Source organism: Epithele typhae (assembly GCF_022376455.1).
Source record: "Epithele typhae strain CBS 203.58 chromosome Unknown BXZ73scaffold_65, whole genome shotgun sequence".
In the NCBI taxonomy this organism is placed as follows: Eukaryota; Fungi; Basidiomycota; class Agaricomycetes; order Polyporales; family Epitheliaceae; genus Epithele; species Epithele typhae.
Window position 1 is genome coordinate 12,972 of NW_025954256.1, and position 25,095 is coordinate 38,066.

A 25,095-nucleotide genomic window follows, 5' to 3' on the forward strand; every position below is an offset into this window, starting at 1 on the left:
CTCGGATTCTGGGCGGTCGACTCGTCGGCGATCCGCTCATACGCTTTGCATGTTCCTCCTCAGCGTGTCAACAACGACGCCGCGCGGGGGACGATGAGGTACCTGTCGCCTGCGCTACGCATGGTGGGAGGGCGAGTGAGACGGGGCGCCCCGGCCGGCGGTGTGAGCCAGCGCGGAGTAGGTTGGTCTGTGAAAGCGACAGTGAAGCGAGGAGGGCGGGCTCGGCGAGGAGTGGCAAGGACTTCTTCGTCTTCGGAGTAGGTAGATTGGACGAGGGTCGTGCAGACCACGGCACCGCTGGAGGCTGCTTTCCGCAGGGATGGGCCATGTAGATGTGGACGACGGAGACATACCCATACTTGCCGACGTGGTGTCGAGACCTCACTAGATGTGCGCACGGAGCGCGGAATCCTCGTTTAAGGAAGCATGACACAGTCGAGTTGATGGGATACAAATACATCACCAAGAACGACGAGCGTACTAGGCACTAACGAGGAGCGAACCAGTATGGTACTTAATCGAAACATCTTAACGGCGGAGGTACGAGAAAGAAACAAAACAGTGCGCAAGACTCAGCAAGACATATCATCCATCCATCAGTCACCCGCCCATCGGGCACCGTGTATACAGCCAGGGTCACAGCGTCACATACCTGAACCTTCCTAGCCACTTGTGGGTGCGTGCCGGTATTTTATTCACCCCACGAGCGGCGCGCGCTCCTCGTCGAGCGAGATCCCGCGGCCGCCGTTGCGGATCTTGAGCCCAACGCCAATCGCGGCCTTGACGACCCACACGAGCGAGAGGACGGCGAACGCGAGCGCGCTCCAGTGGATGAACGCCGGGCGGTGCTGGTGCGCGAAGATGGCCCAGAGCGACCAGGAGATGGCGATGCTCGCGGGGAGGTCGCCCTCAGATGAGGAGAACGCGTAGGTAGCGGCGGTCGCCTCGAGGAAGAACCTGAAGGCTCTCAATGTTAGTAGGCTAAGCCATGAGGCATAGGGGCAGACGTACAGAGCAAGGAAGACGAAGACGTCGGTCCAAACGCCGGCGGGCTGGACGGCAGCGTTGAGCCCGGCAGCCTCGAAGAGGGTGAGGACGACGAGGACGGTGGTCCAGCCGTGGTAGAGCGAGAAGGGGAGGTGGATGAAGAGCTCGTCCGCGGTGCTCTGCGGCTCGTGGAACTTCTTGACTATGTAGTAGATGTGCTGAGGGTGCGGATCAACATAGGTCCGATGAACTGCAATCGCGCTAAAGGGGGTCTGGTGACTTACGGTGACACACGAGCTGACAAAGAGCGCGAAGATGAACGCTAAGGGAAAACGCCGTTTAGGTTAAGACTCCGGCGAAGAATGCGCGCTGCGGCGGGGCTGAGGGCTCGACGTACCAACGATGTAATAGTGCCGAGCCCAGACGTTAACGTAGATGGCGTTAAGGACAGCGAGGAGCGCGAAACGCCAGCTAATGCCGTCAATGATGACATGCTTTCCGCCCTCGAAGAACTGGTAGATGACTGTGCCGAGGAGCAGGAGGTGGATGAGGGACCTGAGGGGGTCTGAGAGGGGGTACGGCGCAGGTATGGAGGGAAGGACGTACCAGATGAGGAACGCCCATGGCGCAGGGGTCATATACGTCTCCTTTCCGGTGTAGTAGATGTCGGCAGGGCCAGCGACGGTGTAGATGTTGGAGCCCAGGAAGAGGAAATAAACGATGACGTTTACGATCTGTGAGCAGAACAAAGATGTCAACGTTTCGTTGTCGTTGCCACTCACCACCGACGCGTCGAACACACCTTGAGCGGGAGCCCATCTGTCCAGGAATTGTGGGAGGGCATGGCGAGGGGAGCGTCGTTGGGGGGGGAAAGCAGAAAGGGCAGGAGGGGGTTGGGTGCGGCGAGGCTTTAAGTACGGAGTCCGGACGCACCGAGGTCCGACGACGCCATGGCGCAGCCTTCCTGACGTCACCCCCACCGTGACCGCGTCTTGCGGAGCCCACGTGTGCGCAGAGGCTCTGTCACAGCGTGTCCTGGTGTCACGGAGCACGACGCGAGCGCCGGGCGCGGTATCTCGAGCCGTCGAGCACGCGCGTGCCGTCTACTCCTCCGACGGCGGACTGGGGCTGCGAACCGCGAGCCCGACTTCGCTCTCGCCGTCATGTCGACCTACGCGCCCCGACACTCGCCCTCGTCCTTCTCCACCCCCGCCTCCACCACGCTCTTCCGCCGGCTCACCTGGGAGGGCACCGTCCCGCTCGAGATCCGCGTCGACTCCAAGGAGCTCCCCGCCAACTCGGACCGCGGCCTCGAGTGCTACTACATCCAGGCGCCCCGCGTCAGCTACCTCCCGCTGCTCGTGCCGGAGATCAAGCGCTTCCTCATGGACGTCGTCTTCGACGAGGCCGCCGCGCGCACGATGAAGGAGGAGGACTGGTGGTTCGAGAGCGAGGAGGGCGCGACGCTCAAGTGGTCCGTGCTCCCCTTTCCGCCGCTCCTGTGTCCGCAGAGCTGATCCGTGCTCGGCGAGCGCAGGCACTGGCCCATCGGCCTGATCTACGACAACCACACGATCTCGCAGACCGTGCGCTCGTCCGCACACCCGCACGTCTTCACCCCGCTCCGGATGGTGCTCCACCTCGCGTCGCCGCCGACGGAGAAGCTGCTGCTCGCCCCGAGCCCCGATGCGTGCAAGCAGGCGTTCATGGGGCAGCTGAAGGAGGCCGACTTCATCCGCTGGGGAACACGAAGCGTATGACGGGCCTCCGGAAGGCGGAGCAGGACGGGCTCTGGGAGGGCATCAAAGAACGTAAGTCGCGCTTCCGCTGCCCCCGCCCCCAGGCTCGCGCGCATCTCAACGCCCTGCCTCTCTGCCAGACAACTTCGACGAGTACTGGCGCGTCGCGTCGAAGATCACACCCACCACGGCCCCGACGCGCTCCCACTCCCCTCCACCACCGCAGTCATCGACCTCCCTCCACGTCCGGCCTCCCTCCGCAGACCCTGGGTCAAATGGCGCTCCCGACCGGGACGGCGCATCCAACGTGCGCAACATCCCCGTGCGGATATACCTGCCCGATGGTCCCGTGCTGCAAGACCTTGTGCCCCCTATGCTCGAGAATGGTGTGTAGTCCCTTCTTGCGTCTTACCCTCTTCTCCCATTGGCTTGCGTTCGGTAGTTGACCGGTCTTGCGTTCGCAGGCCGTATGCATACCCTCGCCGTGTTCCTCAGCACCCGGTTACCCCTCATCTTCTCGGAAGCCGGTTCGCCACAACCTAATCTTGGATACCCGCTCGTCCAGGGTGTGCCTGCCCCGCCAGATACGGAGATGGCGTGGCTGGGCGCGTGCATGGCGGGGGCTGATGGATGGGTGAACGTATGTATAGGGATGTTGCGGGAAGGCATGCGGTATCCGTAGGGTGAGGTGCGGTTGTTTCGTTGTGTATACTAACTCGCACGGGGCACACGATGTAACACGCGGACGACTGTGCAGCCAAGCCCGTCACCGTCCGTCCTCTTCAACTTGTGCCACTTCCGCCCGCTCATCCCCGCGCGCGGGTATCGGTTTCTCGGGTGTATGCCACTGCGCGCACTCTAGAGATATCTCAGTATTTGATGGCAGAAGCCTCACGTCATGGGCATCGCCTCTGGTGAGCCAACATTCGCGCTATCCTGAGTGCGGTCATGCGTCTCGCCGCGTTTTTTCCAGAGGCCAGGCCTCTTGGCACCGCTGCGCCGACGACTTGACATACTTACTCTCTGCTATCTCTACGCTCAGTGCTCTACTATGCTCCCCCCAGAAGCGACGGATGAAAGAATTGACCCAGAAGCGACGGTCGGCCTCTCCCCCGCCTGCCCCTCGCACTTCTATGTTACAAACTGTATGAGACATATATCTAGAGGTTCCTACGAGCTCACTGGCGAAAAACCGGCGAGATTCTGGGTAATAGAGCTCTCGCAATTTGAGTAACGAAGTCGTGACTTTGTCACAATTGACATTAACGGCTTCGCTCGACATGGGATCTCGGGCGCTTCTCTCGCGGAAGCCATAGTATCTTTATGTGGTGCCACTAGGTTCTAGCACATATTTTTCCGAGGCGTCGGAGGGAGAGAGAAGCATGCCGCGGAGGAATGAGCTTCGAGCGTGACATCAGCCACACGGAGTCTGAACGCATCATCACGTGATGCTGGCCCGCGATGCGGTTTCGTGCGTTCAGCCATAGCGGAGTTTGATTCGGCTATGGTCGGCATCGTGACCCGAGGGGTGACCAAATCCGGCGCCAAACCGTCGTTTCTGGGGGTGCGCCAGTATTTCCTCGCGCATTTTATCCCTAGTGATACTTTCTTCGTGAAACTTGGTATATGGGAGGGCATGTGGATTCGGCACCCATGTGCAAAGTATGAAGGAACGACGGGGAGAGAGAGGAGAGATATTCGCGGAATGGCGGCACCCCCGTCGCTTCTGGGGGGGCATAGTACCAATACGCGGACTCGCTGCCCAGAAGCCGGATGTCCCGAGGCCACAAGGGCGGCATCCGGAGAACTGGGGCGCGACGTGCGACAACAGATGCGGCTCTCGGCGTTCTGACGCGCGACAGGGCATGCGGAGAGATAGGACACGCCGGGGGTGATATGTATGTGGGAGCGATGGACGAGATCGCAGCTAGTCTCCGCTAGATGGAAGTGATATGTGGATGAGAACTTTCCCCAACGGAGCCGAGGGTATGGATAAGAGTGATGGTTGGCGGAGCGGTGGAGGCTCTCTGGATAAGCCCACAACTATGGTGGTTACTCGGCGTGTCGAGTGTACACACGCTTGGCTCATGATCGTTGTCCTGGAGCCCGAGGAGGTCGAGCATCCGTCGACATTAGCGGTTCGGGGCGACCGACTGATCCGGATCGGCACTTCCCGGCCCGCCTGTGCCGGGGCTTGGATGCTCCCCTCGCGAAAAGCGGACGGTCTTTCTCCGTCGATACGTGCATGAGACCCAACCTCGCCGTCATATCAGACAGGACCACCGCGCTCCCTGGACCTGGCCCAGCCGGAGTCTGAGCAGTGGATTCGATGGACCTTCTTCTCACCATCTTCACGAGCCAACACTCCTTGATGTCCCTCGCAAACTCTTCCCTCGCCCTCGCCCACCCTCCTTCCCCCGCCCGCCATCCTGGTTCCCGCACTTTCGCGCTCCCACCCCCACCCAGGTCCGCTCGCACAGCTGCCATTCATATAAATGACGCCCCCTCCTCCCCGCGCGCAGGTCCCCCCAGGCCTCGCCAGCCCCCAGACGACGCTGTCCCCTCCCCTCCCGCCAGCCCAAGCCTAGGCACCCCTGGGCAGCCTTTCCATGCCCGAGCCAAGCCTCACTAGTCACTCAAGACAGAAGGCACCCCTTCCGCCAGACCCGAGGTATGTACGTCTCACCCGCACATCACAGTTCTCTCTGCGTCCTTCTGTTCCGCCTCTCCACGCCTGTCCTTAGCACATCTTTCGCCTTGCTTTTTCCTCATGGGCGTTCTCCCGTCCCATACCGGCGGGCGATCAAGCGACCCACTATCCTTGATTCTGGTGACCCCGCCCTCCGCCACTAAAGGCGCTAGTCCGACCACTGATGCTCGCGCTCAAACCGCGGCATCTGCTGCGGACATGGCTTGCATGTCTTGCCTCCTCCCGCCACGAGCCTGCCGTTCGCCCGCGCTCTTTTCTGCTTTTCTTGTTCTCTTTCGCGCTTGCGCGGCGCGTTCTCTACTTCTCCTTCTCGCCCTCTTCTTCCGGCGACTGTTTTTGACGACCCAGACTAATCACTGCATACTCTGCCCGGCGACAGGTCGTCCTAATCCCCTCACGTTCCTTTTTGACCATCTTCTGGCGCCATGGTTGACAACATCCCCGCCGCATCTCTTGATGCCTTGCACGACCTCTCGGTGGTCCGCTACATGAGCGGTAAGTATCCTCCATCGACTTCCTGCGTACCCTCCCCCTCCCCCATCCTCTGCCATAGAAATGTGGTAAATTAGATGCTAAGTGCACGCGCTCTAGCCGCGGGCCTCGTCGTCCTTCTCTACGACCATATCCTCACCTTCGCCGACGAAGTCGAGCTGATCTGGCCCGCACCCGCGACATACGCCAAGTACATGTTCCTCCTCAATCGGTACGGCGTACTAGGCACTCTCCTTGCTACCGCCTATGGTAGGTCCCTGCATCTTGCGTGCGCATTCCATCTCCTGAAGTGCATATATGCGTGTAGCGATGTGCGGTTTCGTCCACACGACGTTCACCGACCAGGTAGGCGCCATCTCCGAGCGCGATGATCGTTTCACTACCGTTGACTGACGCGCGACGCGGTGTCCTCAATTCGCAGGGGTGAGTGCCGTTCCTTCGCGTGCTACCCCGCAAACGACTGTAACTGACCCGAAATCGCGCGCGCCGCAGATGCAAGGAGTTCATCTTCACATGCTCGATGGTGTCCATCATCTCCATCGGTATCGCGAACCTGCTCATCCTCCAGCGCGTCGTCATTCTCTGGGAGCACCGTCCGGTACGTCTCGGCCTGGGCTGGTGCGGACGCGTCGTATTCACGCGCGTGTGCTCTGCAGATCGTGCTCAAAATTATGACCGCGGGCTTCTTCCTGAGCTTCACCGCGCAAGTGGTCTGCATGATCGTCACGCTCCTTGATCTTCTCCGTACGCTTCTCCGATCGCGCCGGAGTGAGGACCAATTACTCACGTTTCGCATGTCCAGCGGTCATCTCGTGGTCGGACGTCGCGGGGATGTGTATTGCGACACGCTCGTCGCATATATTTGTGGTCGTTTGGGCCGCACCGGTGCGCACTCTTGATGTCCTGCGGCGCCGGGGTTGGTTGGCTGACACAGTGCCTTTGACGCAGCTCGTCTTCGAGGCGTTCGTGCTGGGCTCGACTGCGCTGAACGCGCTCGACCGCCCAACGACAACAGACAGGCCTATCATCAAGGCCCTGCACTCCGACGGTCTCAGTTTCTTTCTCGTACGTCCCCTATCCCTCGAGAGAGTCTCTGACTGACCCGCATGTGATGATCTCAGGCCATCACATCGCTCCGCGTCACGAACCTCGTACTCGCCTCCCTTTCCCGCCCGTCCTTCACCTTCCTCGGCGTATTGTACGTGTCCCCCCACGCTCGCGCTCAATCCACCCACTCACCGCGCCTCCCGCACGCACAGCTTCATCTGGGCCGCGACGACCACCGTGCTCGCCCGCCTCCTCCTCCGCCTCCGCCGCACCGAAGTCTCTCCACCCCCCTACCTCGCGCCCTCGTCCGACCCCAACACCTCTGAGGACCCAGACTCCGCCGCCTCGCCCGACTCCCCGACGTGGTCCTGGGACCCGCGCCGGCGCTCGCGCGCGCTCTCGCCCTTCGGCCTCGCCCCGCTCCTCCGCCCGCTCTCGTCCGGCTCGTCGCACTCCTCTTCCGCGCCCGCGCCCTCCTCCCCGCTCGACGGCGGCGCGAAGCACCAGCGCGCGCACTCGGACGGCGCGTGGCGGCTGGAGTGGGCGCCGCCCCAGCTCGCGCTCGCGCCGGTGGTGGAGGAGGGCCCGGAGGCGCCCGCGCCCGCGTACGTGTACCACTATCGGAGGCGGCAGCACGACCCGAGTGAGTCCTCCTTCGCCACCCCGTGCGCCACGAGCACCGCGCTGATGGTGCGCCCGGCTCTCTGCAGCGGTGCACCCTTGGGACGTGTGAGGGGTGCGTGTACGCATTTGTCTGTACGGACCGCGGGATCGACGATGTACGACCGACTTGTTGGGGGAGGTTTGGGGTTGGTGGTGCCTCGCGCGCACCCGGTGTAGTTTTCCGCGCGGGTATCAGGGTTCGAAAAGCTGGTCCCCGCTCGTTCTCTTGGGCTTGTGGGCGGACGACTGAGTACGCGCCTACGATGGTCGATTCTTCGGGACACATGTTTCCCTGCGATCCAGGAAACGGTCACGCGCAAGGTGACCCGTCGAGATTTAGCAAGTTATGCCTACTTGTGGACAGTGGAACGGTCAGTCGTTTTCGCGGGTGCAGTATGGTGAAACCACGGAGGCGCTACCCTCTGTCGATGCGCGAGTGGTTGGGGCGCATCCACAATGCATACGAGTACTATTGGTGCCAGGATGACGATATATGATGTTCTGGTTGGCGATGCCAGTGACACGATTTACTGACGAGAATGCTGCCAATCCCGGGGAGAGCTAGCGAGATCTGCTCTATCGAGCGCCCGTATTTCACGGTGGGCGTCTGGGAGAGTCGAGAAGCCCGCCCTCAGAGTACCCGCGACCAATCCAATGTCCCTCCCCTTTCGCCTCCCCTTTCCTCGTCGCCCAGTGCTCACTTCAGTCTCTTACGCATAGCACCATGTTGGTATGGATTCAGCACACAATAATACGCCAAGTCGTCAACCATTCTGCACTGTCCTCGTGTCATCTCCTTCGTCCTTGGAGCTCGCGGAAGCTGGCTGGCCTCGTGGGATGGTCTGGGGAAGGGCGTATGCATGAGTTGAAGGCCGGAACGTACGATGCACGCGTAACTCACAAGTCGCAAGCCGAGCCTCGCTTCGATGAAGCTTTTTGCATGGGATATGTATGAGTGGTCCTGGGGAGGAGATCAGTCGCGGAATGGTCGCTTCAGTACGCAAAAAAACGCACCAATGCTGCTCGTCCACGACGTTCCTCACAAGCTCCACCCGGACACACGGCGACACACGGCGGTGGACCAGTGGGCTGCGACAACGCGTCAGGACATGGGAACTCACCTCGATGCGTACGCAACTCACCCTTTCCTCGTTCCGCGTTTGCGCCACTCCTCCACAAGTTACGACCCAGACGACACATCCCTCCCTCTCCGCACCTCCGCGCTGCCTCCCCCCTGCATCCTGCACGACCCACCCCTCGTCCAAACTCCGCGCTCTGAAGCCGAAGAAGCCCTGCTCGCTCTCCCCGCCAGACGCGTCCCCCTCGACCACCCCATCAACGCCGTCGCTCTGCACGGCTGACCAGCCCTGCGTTGCCCCACGCGCCCCCGGGAACGCCCCGTCCTCCCCGCCCTCCCTCGATACGATTGTCGCGTCCGTCGACACCCCCTGCACGCACAACGCCGCGCTCCAGACGGCCGTCGGAGACGCCGTTCCAGGCGGCCGCGTCGGTGCGTCGTGCAGCGCTTGGGCAGCCCCTCGCCGCCGCTCCGCCCAGTGCGTGATCATGCTCGGCGGATAGGTGACGACGGGTGTGATGCGTTGACGTTGCTGGTGTGCTATGCACGCACTACATGAGCGGGATGTACGCAGGGCACAAAGCGTACGACGACAGTGCGTCCCACTCTCTGCACTGCAATGTCGCACACCGAGCTGGCGCCAGGCGGTCGTCCCGTGGACGTTGGCGTTCTGAGCAAAGTTGAAGCACACGGCGTCGAGCGCAGACCGGCGGCTTTGCGTCGGTCCGCATCTCGACACGGCTTGCGGGAGTTTCACACATACGCCGCGCGGTCGACGGGTCACCGTCGCGCACACGGCGGCGTTGTTGGAACAGAGGGAGAACCTCTTGATATATTGCTCGTATCGTAGGAGATCCTCTTTGGGTCGACCACCGAGCACGAAACCGTGCTCGGCGGAGCGACTCCGAGGGGAGTCCCGAGTGCTGCACGGCGCGTCGCCGCGGTCGTCGGGGACGAGGTCTCCGGCGGCCGTCTGGCGCGCGGCGTCGTGCGCGCAGGGGGTGCCAACGGGCGGGGCACTCGTAGCGAGTGGGGGCGGGGACGGCGGAGCGTCCCCGGGAGCGCGCGGCGCAGCGCAAGCTGGCCGGCCGCGGACGGCGACGGCGCTGGTGGGGTCTCGAGGGGACCGCGCCTGGCGGCGACAGCGACCAGGGGTCCCTCGGCCTCGGAGCGCGGAGGCTCGACGAGGGGATCGCGCAAGATGCAGCGGAGGAGCAGCACGGAGTGCTTTGGATACGGGCCTTGCTCGAAGGCGAGGACCACACGATGTGTGGCAGGGAAAAGAGAGGGCGCAACCGAGATTGCGTTCTTATGGCCGTGATTTGTCGGAGGCTGAATTTCGTGACCTGGTCATCACACCATCACTTGGTGTCACATGCTAACGCATTCAGGCCTGTGATCGGACACCGGGCCGATAGGGATTTTCTCTTTCTTTTCGACCACGACTACGGACAGCATCTACTTCCCCTAGAATCCACACTCCGCGATACTAGGGACACACGCTCCCATTGAGGATGACCAGGCCAACAGGTACGAAGGCAATGTCGACTAAGCCATGATATCCGGGAGTTCGCTGAGTTCGGGAAACCCTCGCGGCGTAGTGAACTGTGAGATGAGTCTTGCAGATTGGGAAGGGGTTGAGAATGCGAATACGAAACGGTGCGCGTCGAGCTCACCCTGTTCGTGTGCTCTGGCCTCACCATATTCACGTGCGCCTCGTTGCCAGATATCGGCACCCCGTCGGGACGGTGTTGCCGCACAGGACAGGACGTCCTTCCGTTCGGCGCGCCGCTGCACTCGTGCCAGCACGGCCGCGCGCGCTCCCAGACTGGAACGGTGGAAGCGACGAGAGGGCCCCGAATCGCCCATCTCCTGTCGTTGCTAAACAGGTGTCAGATGTCAGAATCGAGCTCATGCGCCCGACAAGTTGACGACGGCTGAGTACGGGGCCTTGAGGCTTGAGCACCCTTATCGGGATGGTTGAGGCCTGGTCCAGGGAGATGTTCGTTGGGACCTGAGCGCCAGGATGTGTCAGACCGAAAGCGGGGATCATGAGGGGACGGTGCGCACCTTGGCTGCGAACGCGGCTTTGACGATCGTGTACTGTTGGAAGGTGGTCTGGTTCGGAGCGTGAAGTCGCTGAAAACGAAATCATGAGCATTTCTGAGAAGATGGAGTCGCGAAAGAGCACGTACAGTACACTCTGTCGCCCTTGGACAGGGTGGTGACACCGGAGCCGACGGCCTCGACGACACCCACTCCGCCCGTAACGAGGGGGAGGGGGAGGACACCCATCACATGGATGAGCTCAGGGGAAGTGATCTTCCAATCGGCAGGGTTGAGTGCGGCGGCCTCGACGCGGACGAGGACCTCGCCGTCACCCGGGGTGGGCACCGGCCTTTCGGCGATGGCGAATTTGCCCTGGGGAGGGGCCTCTGTGAAGTGGAAAGTCTTCTGTGTGGTGGGTGTAGACATGGTTAGGCAGGGGTGTGGTGTCGGAAGGAAGAGGCAGAGGATGGCGCATTTATACGCTGTCTGCCTCCGCTGACCAAGGCGCGATGTGGACTCTGGGCTCCGCCATCGGGAGGGATTCGAGAGGCAAAGACGACGCGTGTGCGGTCTGGAACGTGTGAATGAGCGTCGTCGGCGGTGGTGGTTCGGAGATGGGGCGTTGTGCGAGCGGATCGGCGAACGGCACGGGCGGTTGTCGCCCGTGGGAGCGCGCCGTGATTGGCCAGGAGAAAGCCCGACGCCAGGGTCGGACACCCGGCGCCTCGACGACTCGGACTCGGATTGATCCACCCAAGCTACTACGTTGAACCGCTGACTAGTGGTTACTACTGCCATGATCCGCACGATCCTACGCTCTCTGCAAGCCACTCAACAATCCCCGTTCAGAACCACGACCTTCCTTCTCTCAAACACACACAGAAACGATTACGTAATAGGTCAAGTGTATGCAAGTCCGAAAAGAGCGCAGGATTGGTTCTCGCTACCGACGACGCGAGATAGCAAGACGACGTCTAGTCCAGCCAAATCATCGGGGGTGCGATCTACACCATCATCGCCTCAAAGGCTTGACCGGCCGACGCCGCGGTGCGCAGCAGCAGCTTTCCAGGGTGGCACCAGTTGAGCGTGTACAGCGCAATCGCAACCAGAGACGCGTCGAAGATCACTGTGTGCCCACGCGCTCGTCAGCGCCCGAGACCAGACGGGACCCGCTAGGACGACGCACCGAAGGTAACCTGGTTGTGCGCGAGCGCGCCCGAGAAGCCCTCGATGAACTCGGCCATACGGTAGACGGACCGCACGTAGACGAGCGCGGTGGAGACGAGGATGCCGCCGATGAGCCGCTTGACGTTGCTGTCGAGGATGTGCTGCGCGGCCTTCTCCTGCGCGGTCGCCCTCCGGAACGGCCGGTCGTTGGTGTACCGGTACGCGTACTCGCCCATGAGCGCGCAGAAGACGGACATGGCGAGGATCTGGAAGATCAGACCTCCGAGGGTGATGTTGCTTCCCTGGAAAACGGGCGTTGGTAGTTCGCTCCACAAGGACGCGCGATACGGGGGGTACGGCAGGAAAGACCAGCTTACAAGTCTGATCCTATCTAGGTCCTCGGTATTCGAGGCGCAGATTCCACCTCCAAGTCCTTGCACGACGAGCGAGAGAATATCCTGCCGTTCAAAGAGCCATGAGGACTTGTGTGCAGATTCAACGAGAGTGAGGGCCACTAACGCATGAAAGGAATATCCTCGAGTATAACTTGGGGCTTAGCCGACTGTACTGCACACCGAGGCCACCGACGATCCTGCCGAATCCCATGAAGAGAGCGGCGACGAAAGGCGTGGGGGCCAGGACGAGAAGAAGGGTCCTGAAGGCGAAAAGGGTTGATTATCAGCGCTTGAATAGCACCATACAGTACTCACTGGACGATGAAGGGACCCTTCAGTGTGGGGTTGGATGCAGATTGAAGTCGTGCCGCCCAGCCCACGGTCTCGCCGATGGCGGCAACGACGATAGATGGAAGCAACCACCAGGCGCGATGGCGCACCGACTGGAACAAATGCACGACTAATGACCCAGTCAGTTCACCCGCGCTGAGCTGGAACATAAGACAAAACTCACGGGCAGTCAGGGCAAATAAACCGGTATAGCAGTACCCGAGGGTTTTCGAGGGGACATAGCCGTACAGTGCCGTATCAGGGGGCTGGATCGTCGTGACATTCGCTAGAGTAAATTCCGTGTGTTAGCTGAGTATGACCATCGGAGGCCAACGGCGAACTCACCCATGTATTATACCGCTGGTGGAGAGCACAATATGCGGATGAGTGGTAGAGGCGGGGGAAGAATGGAGAAGAGTTAACGAGGGACCTTCCCACTGGTAAGGGCGGCCTTTATACATGGGCGTTGGGAACACGATACCTGCACTGCCAATCAGTACTTTTTCTTCATTATGGGATTGATCGTGTAGCCGTCAACGTACCCAACATGGTCGGTCCCGCTGCGAGGAGAGTAAATGGACCCTTGTACGACTGTCTGACCTGGTCACAATCGGTAAGCGTTTCTTGGTCGATGGCCCGGAGTTTCCGGTGCCCGAGAACGCACGCCGCAAGTGGGAGAAGCCGCAGTCTATCAACTAGGCATTGTGCGCGTATATGAGTCAACGAGCTTACTCATCATTTGTGACAAAGTCCTAGTCGCATGCCCAACACCCTAAGGCTGCTGTTAGCTGAACGTTCACGAATCTGGCATACCCTCGCGTACAACTTCACCGCGAATCTGCCTGCACAAGGCGTCGTTCAAGATGAGTTCAGTGACTAACGCCAGCAGGAATAGCAGCGCACCTTAAGGAGATTCGACCCATGCGTTCGCCTTGCTACCACACGGCCCGAACTCGCCGCGCGCAGTCAGGTTAAGTCCGAGTGCTACGCAACAGTCACAGCAAATGTCTATTTGGTGAGGCCGCAGGCCGTGTCCGACGCAACAGGCGCACAATCGCGGCGTTCGGCCCCGAGAGTCGGGCCGCTTCACCGTTCGTTGTATCGGGCGTGGAGGCACGGAGGAAGGTTCCACATGTCATATATTCCTGTGGTAGGGCGTTAACTACCGCAGACCGTCCATACCTCTTTCCCTCAACATCGAGAGCCACCACGACAGAATACGGCAGAGATCTACGCGCCGACCAGCTTGACCTTCAGCCGCAGCTCGGGCTTCAGGCTGTCCCCCATGGCGGGATGAACGACGACGGAGTTCAACCACGACACCGACTCGCCCGTGAGCTCGAACGCAAATGAGCTGAGAAGCACCCCCAGAACGATCTCTACGCGCGCGACGACAGTGTCAGCACCTGGAAACACACGTATCACACAGTCGAGCACTCACTCATCTCGACCTGGGAGAACTTGAAGCCGCTGGAACGCAGACCAACGGCGTCAGCACACCGACATACCAAGGATCAGAGACCGACGACGCACATGCACGACCGCGAACCGCCGGAGAACGTCATCAGGTGCGCGTACACGCCCGGAATCCGGGCCTCCTCGAGCGCCGTGGGCAGCGGCGCCAGCCAGCGCTCCGGCTTCCACTCGCGCGCGTCAGGGCCCCACAGGTCCGAGTCGACGTTGCACGCCTGGAAGTTTACGAACGCGAACGTGCCTTTGGAGATCGCGAGCTCGGAGATCTCCTTGCCGTCACGGGTGCGCACGGGCTTAGACAGCGGAAGTATCGTGTCTTCGAGCGCACTGCAGGTCACAGAGGTCAGGGAGTTAGATGCGGGTGGAGCCGAGAATATGGACGTACAATCTGTTGAGGAAGGGCACCGGAGCGTACAGACGGAGCGTCTCGCGGCAGACGGCGTCGAGGAAGGGGAGCTTCAGGAGGTCGTCGTATGTGATGTCGGAGCCGTCCCCGCCCTGCGCCTCCACAATCTCCGCCCGCAGCCTGTCCTGCGCGTCTGGGTGCGTGGCGAGAAGATGGAGGGTGCGAGAGAGGGCGTTGGAGGTGGTGTCCATGCCGGCCAGAATGAAGGTTGACACCTGCGCGATGAGCTCCTCGTCCGTCAACCTCTCGTTCTCGGCGGCCGTCATGTTGGCCTTCACTGGATGGTGAAGTGCATTAGTACAGCGATTAGTGGAGCACAGGTGAATCGGACGCACGACATATGCTCATCAGATCCTTGCCTTCTCCGATCCGGTGTTTCATTTCAACGTCGCCCTTCTCCAGCGCGACCCTCTTCTCTCTGATGATATCCGTCGAACGTGCTGCCATAAAGTCGCTGATCCGCTGAATCTCTCGCACCGATCCGAGCGGGAACAAGCGAAAGACCCTCCGCACGTTCGGCACGGAGAAGTAGTCAGTAAGGAAATTGAAAGGGAAGCCACCCCCCGGAACGGCCGCGAGTGACGGACTGTGGGTTCATTTCAGGATGAAGATGACGGGCCAAAAATGCGCAATATACGCACAAAAAGCTCTTGACTGCATCTGCAAACGCGTCCATCGAGTTGTCTGTGAAGTCGTCGAACGAGTACCCGAGGCCAGCCTGGCCCAGCATCTCGAGCGTCGTTCGTCCCATCCAGTCGTTGATGTCGAACTCGCGCGTAGCCCCGGTGGAAGGCAGACGCGACTTGATCGCATCACGGAGCTAGAAGTCCAAGATAAGGTTCATTTGAATAATAGAGGACTCGGGGCGCCGGGGGTCACCTTGTGAGAAACTCCGTAAAAGATACCAGTCATGTCGCGGACGTGGGCAGCAGAGAAGACCGGGTTGAGGAGTTTCTTCTGGCGCCTGTGCCTCTCCCCGTTATCGATACTGAGTACTCCGGGACCGAGAAAGACGTCGAATAAACTGGATTGTAAAGTGCGATAAATTACTCGGTGGCCGGTCACTGAGGGGACAATGCCCACTTACGTCGTCGGTGTGTCGCTCTTCTGCCAGATATGGGTGTCCTTAATCATCATCGTCTGTAATGCCTTCGCGTCATGCACGGCAAGTACTCGTTGCTGATAGTTCAAAGCTGAGGGTTGAGCATACAAGGAAAAAGAGACGACTTACGCCCAATATGAACCTGAAAACTATCGCTCGCCCGTAAGTTTCGGCATACTGTGTCCACGACTCCAGTCCTCGCTTGTTAAACAATGAGAAGGTGCTTCCTGGGAAGAATCACCTGTGAGATAAGACGCATTGAAGGAGAGATCAGACACATTACCTGTGAGCCAAGAATCTGGCGGGGGACCAGGCAGAATGTCGAGCGAAGATCGCTTGACATAGTTTCCGAAAAACTTGAAGAGGAGATAGAGCCCAGCTGCGCAGGCGGTTGCTGCGGGGAGCATAGAGGACATATCAAGCCGAGGCGATGTGGATGAGGGAGATGTTGGGGGCGAGGTCGTGAAAGGGTGGCCTATATGCGAAGACCCTCATCCTCGACGAAGTGCCGATAGGGATACGTGCCCATCAGTGCCGCGCCCACGTACGGCTCGTCGGTGTCAGCTCATCAGCATGTGGAAGGACGCCGATCGGCGATTGGAGTGCACTGCGGATAGTACAACTTGGCGAGACGCACCGACAAGACTGCGAAATTTCTGGCGTATGGGCGAGGTCCGGGCTTGAAGCTCGCACGCATCGCCACGCTGTCACCACGTACGCATGTCAATGAGCGAGCGACGGGCTTATGAATGTTGAGAACGACAGAGGGTAGAGACAGCGATGGTGACGAAACATGGATGTGCAAGTCGAGCGCGTGTGGGACGCACGTGCAGATTACGCGATTAGCGACCGGGGTCCAGGGGGATCTCCGTCCACCGGACTCAGGAAGCTGTTGCCACCTCCGAGAGGGCTTTGCTCATCTGGTGCCGACCTCGGGTGAAGACACGGAGAATTGGGTGTGCGCGAGGCGCAGGGCACGCTCTCCAAACCAGCGGAATCCCTAGTGCGGCACCGCCTTTGGGAAGCTTGACCCCCCAACTGCTAGCTCCAGGGATGCGGTGCAGGTGGCGGCTGAGGTGAGGCTAGCCTGAGGGGGCTTGGCCAGCTGGCGCAGGATCCGAGGTCGCTGGTAGCAAGTCTAACTGCTTGTTCGAGGCGTGGTCTGCACAGAGGAATAGGTCCGAGACAGCTCAGACGACAGACTCGAGCCGGGATGATGGTCGCACCACCGGCATAAGTACAGGCTGACCGGTTCAGACGGCCGACCGGCCCGGTTGACCGCGCGAGAGGTGCGTGCACGGAAGTATCTGTCGCCCCCAATATTGTTAAGGGCTCAAAGCAACGGTGAGCCTTACGCACAGATGGAATGGCATCGCTACACAGTCTTGACAACGCTACCCAGTGCACGGTGCTCATCAATATTCAATGCCGGGTCTCTCTTGCATGCGCACTGCGCAACTGGGAGACGGTGATTTTCACCGTTATGAAAGGTCAGTTGTCCGGATCACTATCAAACATAGTGAGAAGTTGGTTATTGGTGGTTCTTATGGTGATTTCCCCCTCACCATTGTTGTCTAGCAAATTCACTACCTCTGAATCGACCGAGTCCACACGTTGCTTATCTCCCAACAACCCTGCTTCACCCCCATCGCCGTCACCCTCATTCTCGCCTTCGACCTCCCCAGCGGTTACCAACGCCGAACGACTACGCCAACACCCGCGAGCGTGGCGCAGACCCACCCGTGCCGCTGGGACGGGTTCCGCGCGGGGGAGGAGCGACAAGGGAGCACGCGGAGCACGGCCGCCTCCGCGAAGGGCGCGATGCAAAGGCGAGTGTGGGTCGCCCGAGGAGTCGGTGTTGTGTCGCCTCGCGCTTGCGGTGCTCTACGCAAGTATGAGCATGATAGAGTCTAGAGCGCCGCGCCGCGTTGCGAAACACTCCCTTGGCATTCCGCGCCCTCCCGACGCACGTCCTGCAAACCACTCAGTCCCTCGTACGCGTGTGCCTGCTTCGCCGCCGTGTTCCCGGCGTCTGTCCTCAGCGCACGCACGACGCCCCGCACCTTGTGCACGTCCACGCGCCGCAGCTCGCCACCTCCACGGCGCCTCAGAACCGTCCACAGTCCTCGCCCCGCGAACGAGGCCAACCTCGAGCACTAGCTCATGTACTGGTCCGTACTCCGTTGCATTGTCGCTGTAAATATGTCGACGAGTGGCTCGTCTCATGGTGTCTCCTCACTGACTAGGGTTCGCCGCGCTCTCCTCGTTCCCACACCCACACAGGCTACCTCTGAAAACGCTCTTCCTCCTCTTCCTTACTCTCCCACACACATCAGGCTTTGTCTGGCTCTGCACGACCCACCTCTGCCCGTTCTTCGCCGCGCACGAGCACAAGATCAACACCGCGCTCACCCAGCCCAAGGCCTACCTCTATTCCTACGCCCAGCGGCCCCTCCGCCGCGGCTGGAACTCGCTCTCCGCCGCGGTCACCCACAAACGGCACCTTCTGCCCCATCCCCGCTCGAAGAAGAGGGCGGTGGCAAGGCAACGACCGGGCCCGCGCAACCCGTCGTACTATGGCCCTGCGATCCTCGCCGGGACGCGGTGGTTTTCATGAAGGCGCAGGCGGACGCGGGCAGGCGGACGGAGCCTGCGGTGGCGCTCGAGCGCGAAGGTCAATATCGTGCCGGTGGACGTCGCGGTGCCTCACCCAGCTGCGCACCCCATGGCTGCACTCCCCGCGAGACTGGAGCGCGGTCGCGCACGGGCTGAGGGGGCTCGTCAGGCCCGACTAACAGTGGAACGTGCTGCCGATTGCGAGTCGCGCGCCGAGCATCAAGATTGGCGGCGAGGTCTAGTTCAGTATCTCGCTCCATCGGACCACAAGGACCTACACGTACGGCCACGTCGTTCCTCCTCTCCAGCCTCTTGACTCATCGCTCCCATCCCCCCCACAGCGCTCGCGTGCCCGTCAGCTGGTCGACACACCCCGCGCAGGGTCGACCTTGACGGGCTCGTGCGCGTACGCGCTCGCGAGCCCATCCGGTCTTCAGCGCGGACGGAAACCTACTTTTTTGAGCTCCGGCAGTACCGCGCCGGCGGGCGGCAGCTCGCGCTGCGCATCGCCTAGGCGAGTTTGGGTGAGGCACAGTAGTAGTATTGTGTATAAGTACGGTACAAACTCAAATAAACGAGTCCTTTTATCACCATTCTTGTGAATGTCCCCAATGCATTCATCATTGACCATGTCCGTGAATATGGCCAACGCAGTGGGTGATTCAATGATGGCGGTCCGACGGCTCAGTAACTTTCACAATCCACTGGCGACTTGGTAGTGAAAGTCGAATCGTTGATCTCGCACGTCGCGAACAACCCCCAGCCCCTCATTGTGCGCGGTGCAGCTTCCTAGAGAGACTGCCAGGACACGGCTTTACCAAGCTCGCCGCAGCAACGGACATTAATCTGCGCGGGCTATAGTAGTACATCATCGGACACGTCGACAAACCGTCGTTCCGCCGTCTCGAGGACTCTCACCCACCTCCAGATCGTCTGTTGTGGAGACAAGCGAATACATGGTAAACATCTACGCACCGACCAGCTTGACCTTAAGCCGCAGCTCGGGCTTCAGGCCGTCCCCCATCACGGGATGAATGACGACAGAGTTCAACCACGACACCGGCTCGTCCGTGAGCTCGAACCCAAAGGAACCGAGAACCACACCCAGAACGATCTCTACGCGCACGACGACAGCATCAGCACCTGGCAACACACGCACCAAACAGTCGAGCACTCACTCATCTCGACCTGGGAGAACTTGAAGCCGCTGGAACGAAGAACAACGTGACGTGAGCGCACCGATCTACAAAGAACCAGAGGCCGGATACGCACATGCACGACCGCGCCCCTCCGGAGAACGTCATCAGGTGCGCGTACACGCCCGGGATCCGGGCCTCCTCGAGCGCCGCAGGCAGCGGCGCCAGCCAGCGCTCTGGCTTCCACTCGCGCGCGTCAGGGCCCCACAGCTCGGGGTCCATGTTGCACGCCTGGAAGTTTACGAACGCGAGCGTGCCTTTGGAGACCGCGATCTCGGAGATCTCCTTGCCGTCGCGGGTGCGCACGGGCTTAGACAGCGGTACTACGGTGTCTTCCATCGCACTGCAGGTCCCAGAGAAATTAGATAGGTCAACAAGGGAGTTAGATGCGGATAACGGACGTACAATCTGTTGAGGAAAGGCACCGGGGCGTACAGACGGAGTGTCTCGCGGCAGACGGCGTCGAGGAAGGGGAGCTTCAGGAGGTCGTCGTATGCGATGTCGGAGCCGTCCCCGCCCTGCGCCTCCACAATCTCCGCACGCAGCTTGTCCTGTACGTCCGGGTGCATAGCAAGAAGTTGGAGGGTCCGAGAGAGCGCATTCGAGGTGGTGTCCATCCCGGCCAGAATGAAGGTTGTCACCTGCGCGATGAGCTCCTCGTCCGTCAACCTTTCGTTCTCGGAGGCCGTCATGTTGGCCTTTACTGCTAGTGCATTAGCGCAGTGATCAGCGGAGCGCAGATGAAGACGTACGACAGATGCTCATCAGATCTTTACCCTCCCCGATCCGGTGCTTCATCTCGGCGTCACCCTTCTCGAGCGCGGCCTTCTTCTCCCTGATGATCTCCGTAGAACGCGCTGCCATAAAGTCGCTGATGCGCTGAAGCTCTCGCATCGATCGAAGCGGGAACCAGCGGAAGAGCCTCCGTACGTTCGGTACGGAGAAGTAGTCAGTGAGGAAGTTGAAAGGGAAGCCACCTCCCGGAACGGCCGCGAGTGACGGGCTGTGGGTTCATTTCAGGAAGGACTCAATGACGGGCCAAAAATGCGCAATATACGCACAAATAGCTCTTGACTGCATCTCCGAACGCGTCCATCGAGTTGTCTGTGAAGTCGTCGAACGAGTACCCGAGGCCAGCTTGACCAAGCATCTCGAGTGTCGTCCGTCCCATCCAGTCGTTGATGTCGAATTCGCGCGTGCCCAGTGGAAGGCAGACGCGACTTGAGTGCATCACGGAGCTAGAAATCCAGGAGAAGGTTCATTTCTTTGGATAACAGAGGACAAGGGACTCGGAGTCACCTTGTGCGAAACTCCGTAAAAGATACCAGTCATGTCGCGGACGTGGGCAGCAGAGAACACCGGGTTGAGAAGTTTCTTCTGACGCCTGTGCCTTCCCCGTTATCGATACTGAGTACTCCGGGACCGAGAAGACGTCGAATAAACTGGATTATAAGTACGATAAATACTCCGTGGCAGGCAGAGGAGACATATTCACTTACGTCGTCGGTGTGTTGCTCTTCTGCCAGATATGGGTGTCCTTGATCATCATCGTCTGTAATGCCTTCGCGTCATACAGGACAAGCACTCGTTGCTGATCATTCAAAGCTGAGAGTTGAACATGGACGGAAAAAGAGACGACTTACGCCCAATATGAACTTAAAAAGTATCGCTCGCCCGTACGTTTCGGCATACTCTTCCCACAGCCTCAGTCCTCGCTTTTCAAATAATGACAAGGCGCTTCCTGAGAAGAATCACCTGTGAGATAATACGCATTGAAGGAGAGATCAGACAGAACCTGTGAGCCAAGAATCTGGCGGGGGACCGGGTAGAATGTCGAGTGAAGATCGCTTGACATAGTTTCCGAACACCTTGAAGAGGAGATATAGCCCAGCTGCGCAGGCGGCTGCTGCGGAGAGCATAGAGGACATATCAATCCGAGGCGATGTGGATTCCAAGGGAGTTGTGGAGGGCGGAGTCGTGAAAGGATGGCCTATATGCGAGGACTCTGATTGGAGACGTAGTTCCAGGGCCGGTAGGGATAGGCTAAGGTAAGAATGCGTACCTGCCATTGTCAGCGCATCAGCACGTGGAAGCACGGGGCTGATCGCGATGACAGCGTACCGTGCAACGCGGAGGCACCGACAAGCTGAGTGCACTTCTGGCGTGGGGCGAGGGCCGGGAAGCTCGCACACATCGCCATGTCGTCAACACGTATGCTGTGAATGAGCGGGTCATGAATATCTGAATGTTCAGAGAACAACACGGGCAGAGACAGCCGCGACACAGGTGCGCACGTCTATGTCCTGTTTCATATCCGTCTCACCTGTGGTCGGAATGCACTAGATTACGAGATTAGCACCGAGTGATCTCCGTCCACCGGACTCACGAAGCAGTTGTCAAGGGCTTTGCTCATCCAGTGCTGACCTCGGATGAAGACGCCTGAGATGGGAGGATCGGTGTGCGCGAGGCGCAGGACACGCTCTCCGACGAGTTGAGTCGCATCAGCGATGGTGATGAAGTCGGTGTGTCGAAGGGCCGTGAGCGAGCGCCGGAGCGAGCGCTGGAGCACTGCGTGGCCACGTGGGAAGCTCGACGCTCAAATTGCCAACGCTCGAGGAATGCGGTGCAGGTGATGACAACGACGATGATCATCCATCCATGCCAGAACTAAGTTCCTAAGTATCTTCGTAATGCTAAGTAAGGGATGCGGTGCAGGTGCGGCCGAGGTAGGCCGTGTGCGAGCTTGGGGCGGCTGGAGGCCGTCTAGTAGCTGGCCACTTGTTTTCAGGGACACTGCATCTTCCTTGAGTCCATGATGTTCGAGGTGCGGTCTGCACAGAGGAACACAAGACGAACAGGTCGGAGGCAGCTCAGACGGTACGCAGTAAACCGTCACTCGGCGGGGCGCTGGACGCTGGTGTCGTCAAGGGACGCATGCATTTCCGAGCACTCCCGAAGTGTTCTGGGATGAGTCGAAGTGCAGGGGAGGCGAGGGTGGATGGCAGGAGGGCCGGGGACGTGGAGCGTAGACGAAACGCGCTTTGATGAGACAAACGACTACATGAGATTATAGAGAGAGCTTATAACAATCGCACGTGGGCGAAGGAGCAAACATCTACGCGCCAATCGCCTTGACCCTCAGTCGCAGCTCTGGCTTGAGGCTATCCCCCATCGCGGGGTAAATCACAGCAGAGTTCAACCACGACACGCGCTCGCCACTGACCTCGAAACCAAAGGAGCTGAGAAGCACCCCAGAACGACCTCTACGCGCGCGACGACAGTGTCAGCACCTGGCAACACACGCATCAAGCAGTTGAGCACTCACTCATCTCGACCTGGGAGAACTTGAAGCCGCTGGAACGAAGAGCAACGTGACGTGAGCACATCGATATACAAAGAACCTGAAATCCAAAACGCACATGCACGACCGCGCGCCGCCGGAGAACGTCATCAGGTGCGCGTACACACCCGGATCCTGGCCTCCTCGAGCGCCGCAGGCAGCGGCGCCAGCCAACGCTCCGGCTTCCACTCGCGCGCGTCAGGGCCCCACAGGTCCGGGTCCACGTTGCACGCCCGGTAGTGCACGAACGCAGCGTGCCTTTGGGGACCGCGATCTCAGAGACCGCCTTGCCGTCACGGGTCCACACGGGCTTGGAGAGCGGCACTATCGTGTCTTCGACAGCACTGCCAGCATGCAGAAACGTCAACAAGATGCCGCGCAGCGGATGACGCGGGCGATGAGCACGTACACTCTCCGATAAAAGGAACTGGGGTGTACAGCCGAAGGGTTTCGCGGCAGACGGCGTCGAGGAAGGGGAGCTTCAGGAGGTCGTCGTATGCGATGTCGGAGCCGTCCCGCCCTGCGCCTCCACGATCTCCGCCCAAGCTTGTCTTGTACGTCCGGGTGCATGCAAGAAGGTGGAGGGTCCGAGAGAGCGCATTCGAGGTGGTGTCCATCCGGCCAAAATAAAGGTTGTCACCTGCGCGATGAGCTCCTCGTCCGTCAATCTCTCGTCCTCGGCGGCCTTCATGTTGGCCTTTACTGCATGGTGTAGTGTATGAGTATAGTGATCAGTGGAGTGCGGATAAAGACATACGACAGATGCTCATCAAATCCTTGCCCTCTCCGATCCGGTGCTTCATCTCAACGTCGCCCTTCTCCAGCGCGGCCTTCTTCTCCCTGATGATCTCCGTCGAACGCGCGGTCATGAAGTCGCTGAGGCGCTGAGCCTCTCGGATGATCTCAGTGGGAACCAGCGGAGGAACCTCCGGAAGTTCGGCAAGGAGAAGTACCCAGTGAGGAAGGTGAGAGGGAAGGTACCCCCCGGAGTGGCCGCGAGTGCCGGGCTGCGCGTTAATTTCAGGATGGCGACGAGCGGCCGAAAGAGCGCAAGATACGCACAAAAAGCCCTTGACTGCATCCCGAACGCGTCCATCGCGCTGTCCGTGAAGTCGTCGAACGAGTACCCGAAGCCAGCTTGGCCCAGCATCTCGAGCGTTGTTCGTCCCATCCAGTCGTTGATGTCGAACTCGCGCGCATCCCCGGTGGAAGGCAGGCGCGACTTGAGCGCATCACGGAGCTAGGAATCGATCGATCACGAGGCGCGTCATGAACTGGATTATAGAGATTTCAAAGCGCGGGGAGGATACCTTATGGGAAATTCCGTAGAAGATGCCCATCATGTCACGGACGTGTGCGGCAGAGAAGACCGGGTTGAGGAGTTTCTTTTGGCGCCTGTGCCTCGCACCGTTGTTGATGCTCAATACACCAGGACCGAGAAAGACGTCGAAGACACTGAGGTGCACACGATGTGTTATCCTATGGGTTTCGGAGGCAAACACATTCACTCACGTTATCGCTGCCTCGCTCCTCTGCCAGATGTGGGTATCCTTGATCATCATCGTCTGTATTGCCTTGGGGTCCCGCACAACAAGGATGCGTCGCTGCGCCCCATCATCCAGCTGAGAAATGTGAATGCACAGAGAATACATGTGACTTACCCCGAGCAGGAATTTGCACACAAACGCCCTCCCGTAAGCGTCAGCATACTCCGCCCAAGCCTTGAGTCCTCGTGGGGCAAAAAGCGATGGCATACTTCCTGGTTTGCATGCGTCAGATCGCGCGCATTGAGGCGGAGGTTCGACACGGTACCTGCAGCCACGAATCCGGTGCAGGGCCAGGGAGGATGTCGAGGGAAGACCGTTGGACGTAGGGTCCGAAAACCTTGAAGAGTAGATACAGCACAACCGCGACGGCTGCTGCTGGGGGCAAGACAGACATCATGCCGAAGCGGCCGACTGCGGTTGCGAGGGTTTAGGAGATGTGAAGAAGGGAGCTGTTGGGACGCTGTGCGGTAACAGTCGACTTATATGTGAGCACCTCCATCCCGTGGGACCCCAGGCTTGGCGACGGCAGTTGTGGTATTTCACCAGAGGCGGACATGCGAACAGCTTCCGTGGGGGTCGAGTCTGCCCGTTCCCGATATCTCGGAAGTACGGCGATCCCGCGATACAAAGGGCTCTCGAAGCACCAGATGACGAGATCAATGATCGAGTGAATGAAGGCGAGCCTCCGTCCGCCACGGAAATCGGGGGCAATAGTGATGCAAAGACTCGAATTTGCTCGCCGACAGTTCGTGTCTAGA

The 25,095-nt window shown here is 59.9% G+C and overlaps 8 protein-coding genes across 8 annotated transcripts; 3 read left to right on the forward strand and 5 right to left on the reverse strand.

The window, feature by feature from the left end:
- Positions 1 to 695: 695 nt before the first annotated feature.
- On the reverse strand, positions 696 to 1,831 carry BXZ73DRAFT_53224 (uncharacterized protein; the record flags this gene model as incomplete). The annotated part of the gene is made up of 6 exons (XM_048020961.1): positions 696 to 957; positions 1,012 to 1,205; positions 1,272 to 1,309; positions 1,385 to 1,542; positions 1,594 to 1,721; positions 1,790 to 1,831. 6 exons carry the CDS (start codon positions 1,829 to 1,831, stop codon positions 696 to 698), a joined length of 822 nt encoding a protein of 273 aa, XP_047873701.1.
- A 319-nt stretch (positions 1,832 to 2,150) lies between these two features.
- On the forward strand, positions 2,151 to 3,408 carry BXZ73DRAFT_92301 (autophagy protein Apg5-domain-containing protein; the record flags this gene model as incomplete). The annotated part of the gene is made up of 5 exons (XM_048026317.1): positions 2,151 to 2,461; positions 2,525 to 2,741; positions 2,762 to 2,798; positions 2,867 to 3,112; positions 3,191 to 3,408. The coding sequence occupies 5 exons, from the start codon at positions 2,151 to 2,153 to the stop codon at positions 3,406 to 3,408; spliced, it is 1,029 nt and encodes a 342-aa protein (XP_047873702.1).
- Positions 3,409 to 5,861: 2,453 nt separating this feature from the next.
- On the forward strand, positions 5,862 to 7,708 carry BXZ73DRAFT_105389 (uncharacterized protein; the record flags this gene model as incomplete). Its single annotated transcript, XM_048016232.1, has 10 exons — positions 5,862 to 5,931; positions 6,028 to 6,177; positions 6,236 to 6,273; positions 6,428 to 6,526; positions 6,585 to 6,672; positions 6,731 to 6,813; positions 6,877 to 6,993; positions 7,050 to 7,126; positions 7,188 to 7,618; positions 7,686 to 7,708. The coding sequence occupies 10 exons, from the start codon at positions 5,862 to 5,864 to the stop codon at positions 7,706 to 7,708; spliced, it is 1,176 nt and encodes a 391-aa protein (XP_047873703.1).
- Positions 7,709 to 10,765: 3,057 nt separating this feature from the next.
- BXZ73DRAFT_105390 (chaperonin 10-like protein) lies at positions 10,766 to 11,191 on the reverse strand (the record flags this gene model as incomplete). The annotated part of the gene is made up of 2 exons (XM_048016233.1): positions 10,766 to 10,855; positions 10,919 to 11,191. 2 exons carry the CDS (start codon positions 11,189 to 11,191, stop codon positions 10,766 to 10,768), a joined length of 363 nt encoding a protein of 120 aa, XP_047873704.1.
- Positions 11,192 to 11,769: 578 nt separating this feature from the next.
- On the reverse strand, positions 11,770 to 12,908 carry BXZ73DRAFT_53157 (RTA1 like protein; the record flags this gene model as incomplete). The annotated part of the gene is made up of 6 exons (XM_048020952.1): positions 11,770 to 11,891; positions 11,952 to 12,234; positions 12,310 to 12,390; positions 12,452 to 12,587; positions 12,643 to 12,787; positions 12,842 to 12,908. Coding segments are annotated over 6 exons (834 nt in total), but the record flags the coding sequence as incomplete, so codon positions are not given.
- Positions 12,909 to 13,887: 979 nt separating this feature from the next.
- Positions 13,888 to 16,054, reverse strand: BXZ73DRAFT_53218 (cytochrome P450; the record flags this gene model as incomplete). The annotated part of the gene is made up of 10 exons (XM_048020960.1): positions 13,888 to 14,036; positions 14,099 to 14,127; positions 14,191 to 14,457; positions 14,516 to 14,813; positions 14,872 to 15,122; positions 15,178 to 15,356; positions 15,416 to 15,560; positions 15,624 to 15,715; positions 15,768 to 15,861; positions 15,915 to 16,054. The coding sequence occupies 10 exons, from the start codon at positions 16,052 to 16,054 to the stop codon at positions 13,888 to 13,890; spliced, it is 1,644 nt and encodes a 547-aa protein (XP_047873706.1).
- Positions 16,055 to 17,862: 1,808 nt separating this feature from the next.
- Positions 17,863 to 18,255, forward strand: BXZ73DRAFT_105392 (uncharacterized protein; the record flags this gene model as incomplete). Its single annotated transcript, XM_048016234.1, has 2 exons — positions 17,863 to 17,867; positions 17,922 to 18,255. 2 exons carry the CDS (start codon positions 17,863 to 17,865, stop codon positions 18,253 to 18,255), a joined length of 339 nt encoding a protein of 112 aa, XP_047873707.1.
- Positions 18,256 to 19,221: 966 nt separating this feature from the next.
- On the reverse strand, positions 19,222 to 21,378 carry BXZ73DRAFT_92305 (cytochrome P450; the record flags this gene model as incomplete). Its single annotated transcript, XM_048026318.1, has 10 exons — positions 19,222 to 19,370; positions 19,433 to 19,461; positions 19,527 to 19,793; positions 19,856 to 20,153; positions 20,203 to 20,372; positions 20,512 to 20,688; positions 20,733 to 20,840; positions 20,950 to 21,041; positions 21,094 to 21,191; positions 21,246 to 21,378. 10 exons carry the CDS (start codon positions 21,376 to 21,378, stop codon positions 19,222 to 19,224), a joined length of 1,521 nt encoding a protein of 506 aa, XP_047873708.1.
- Between the last annotated feature and the right edge of the window lie 3,717 nt (positions 21,379 to 25,095).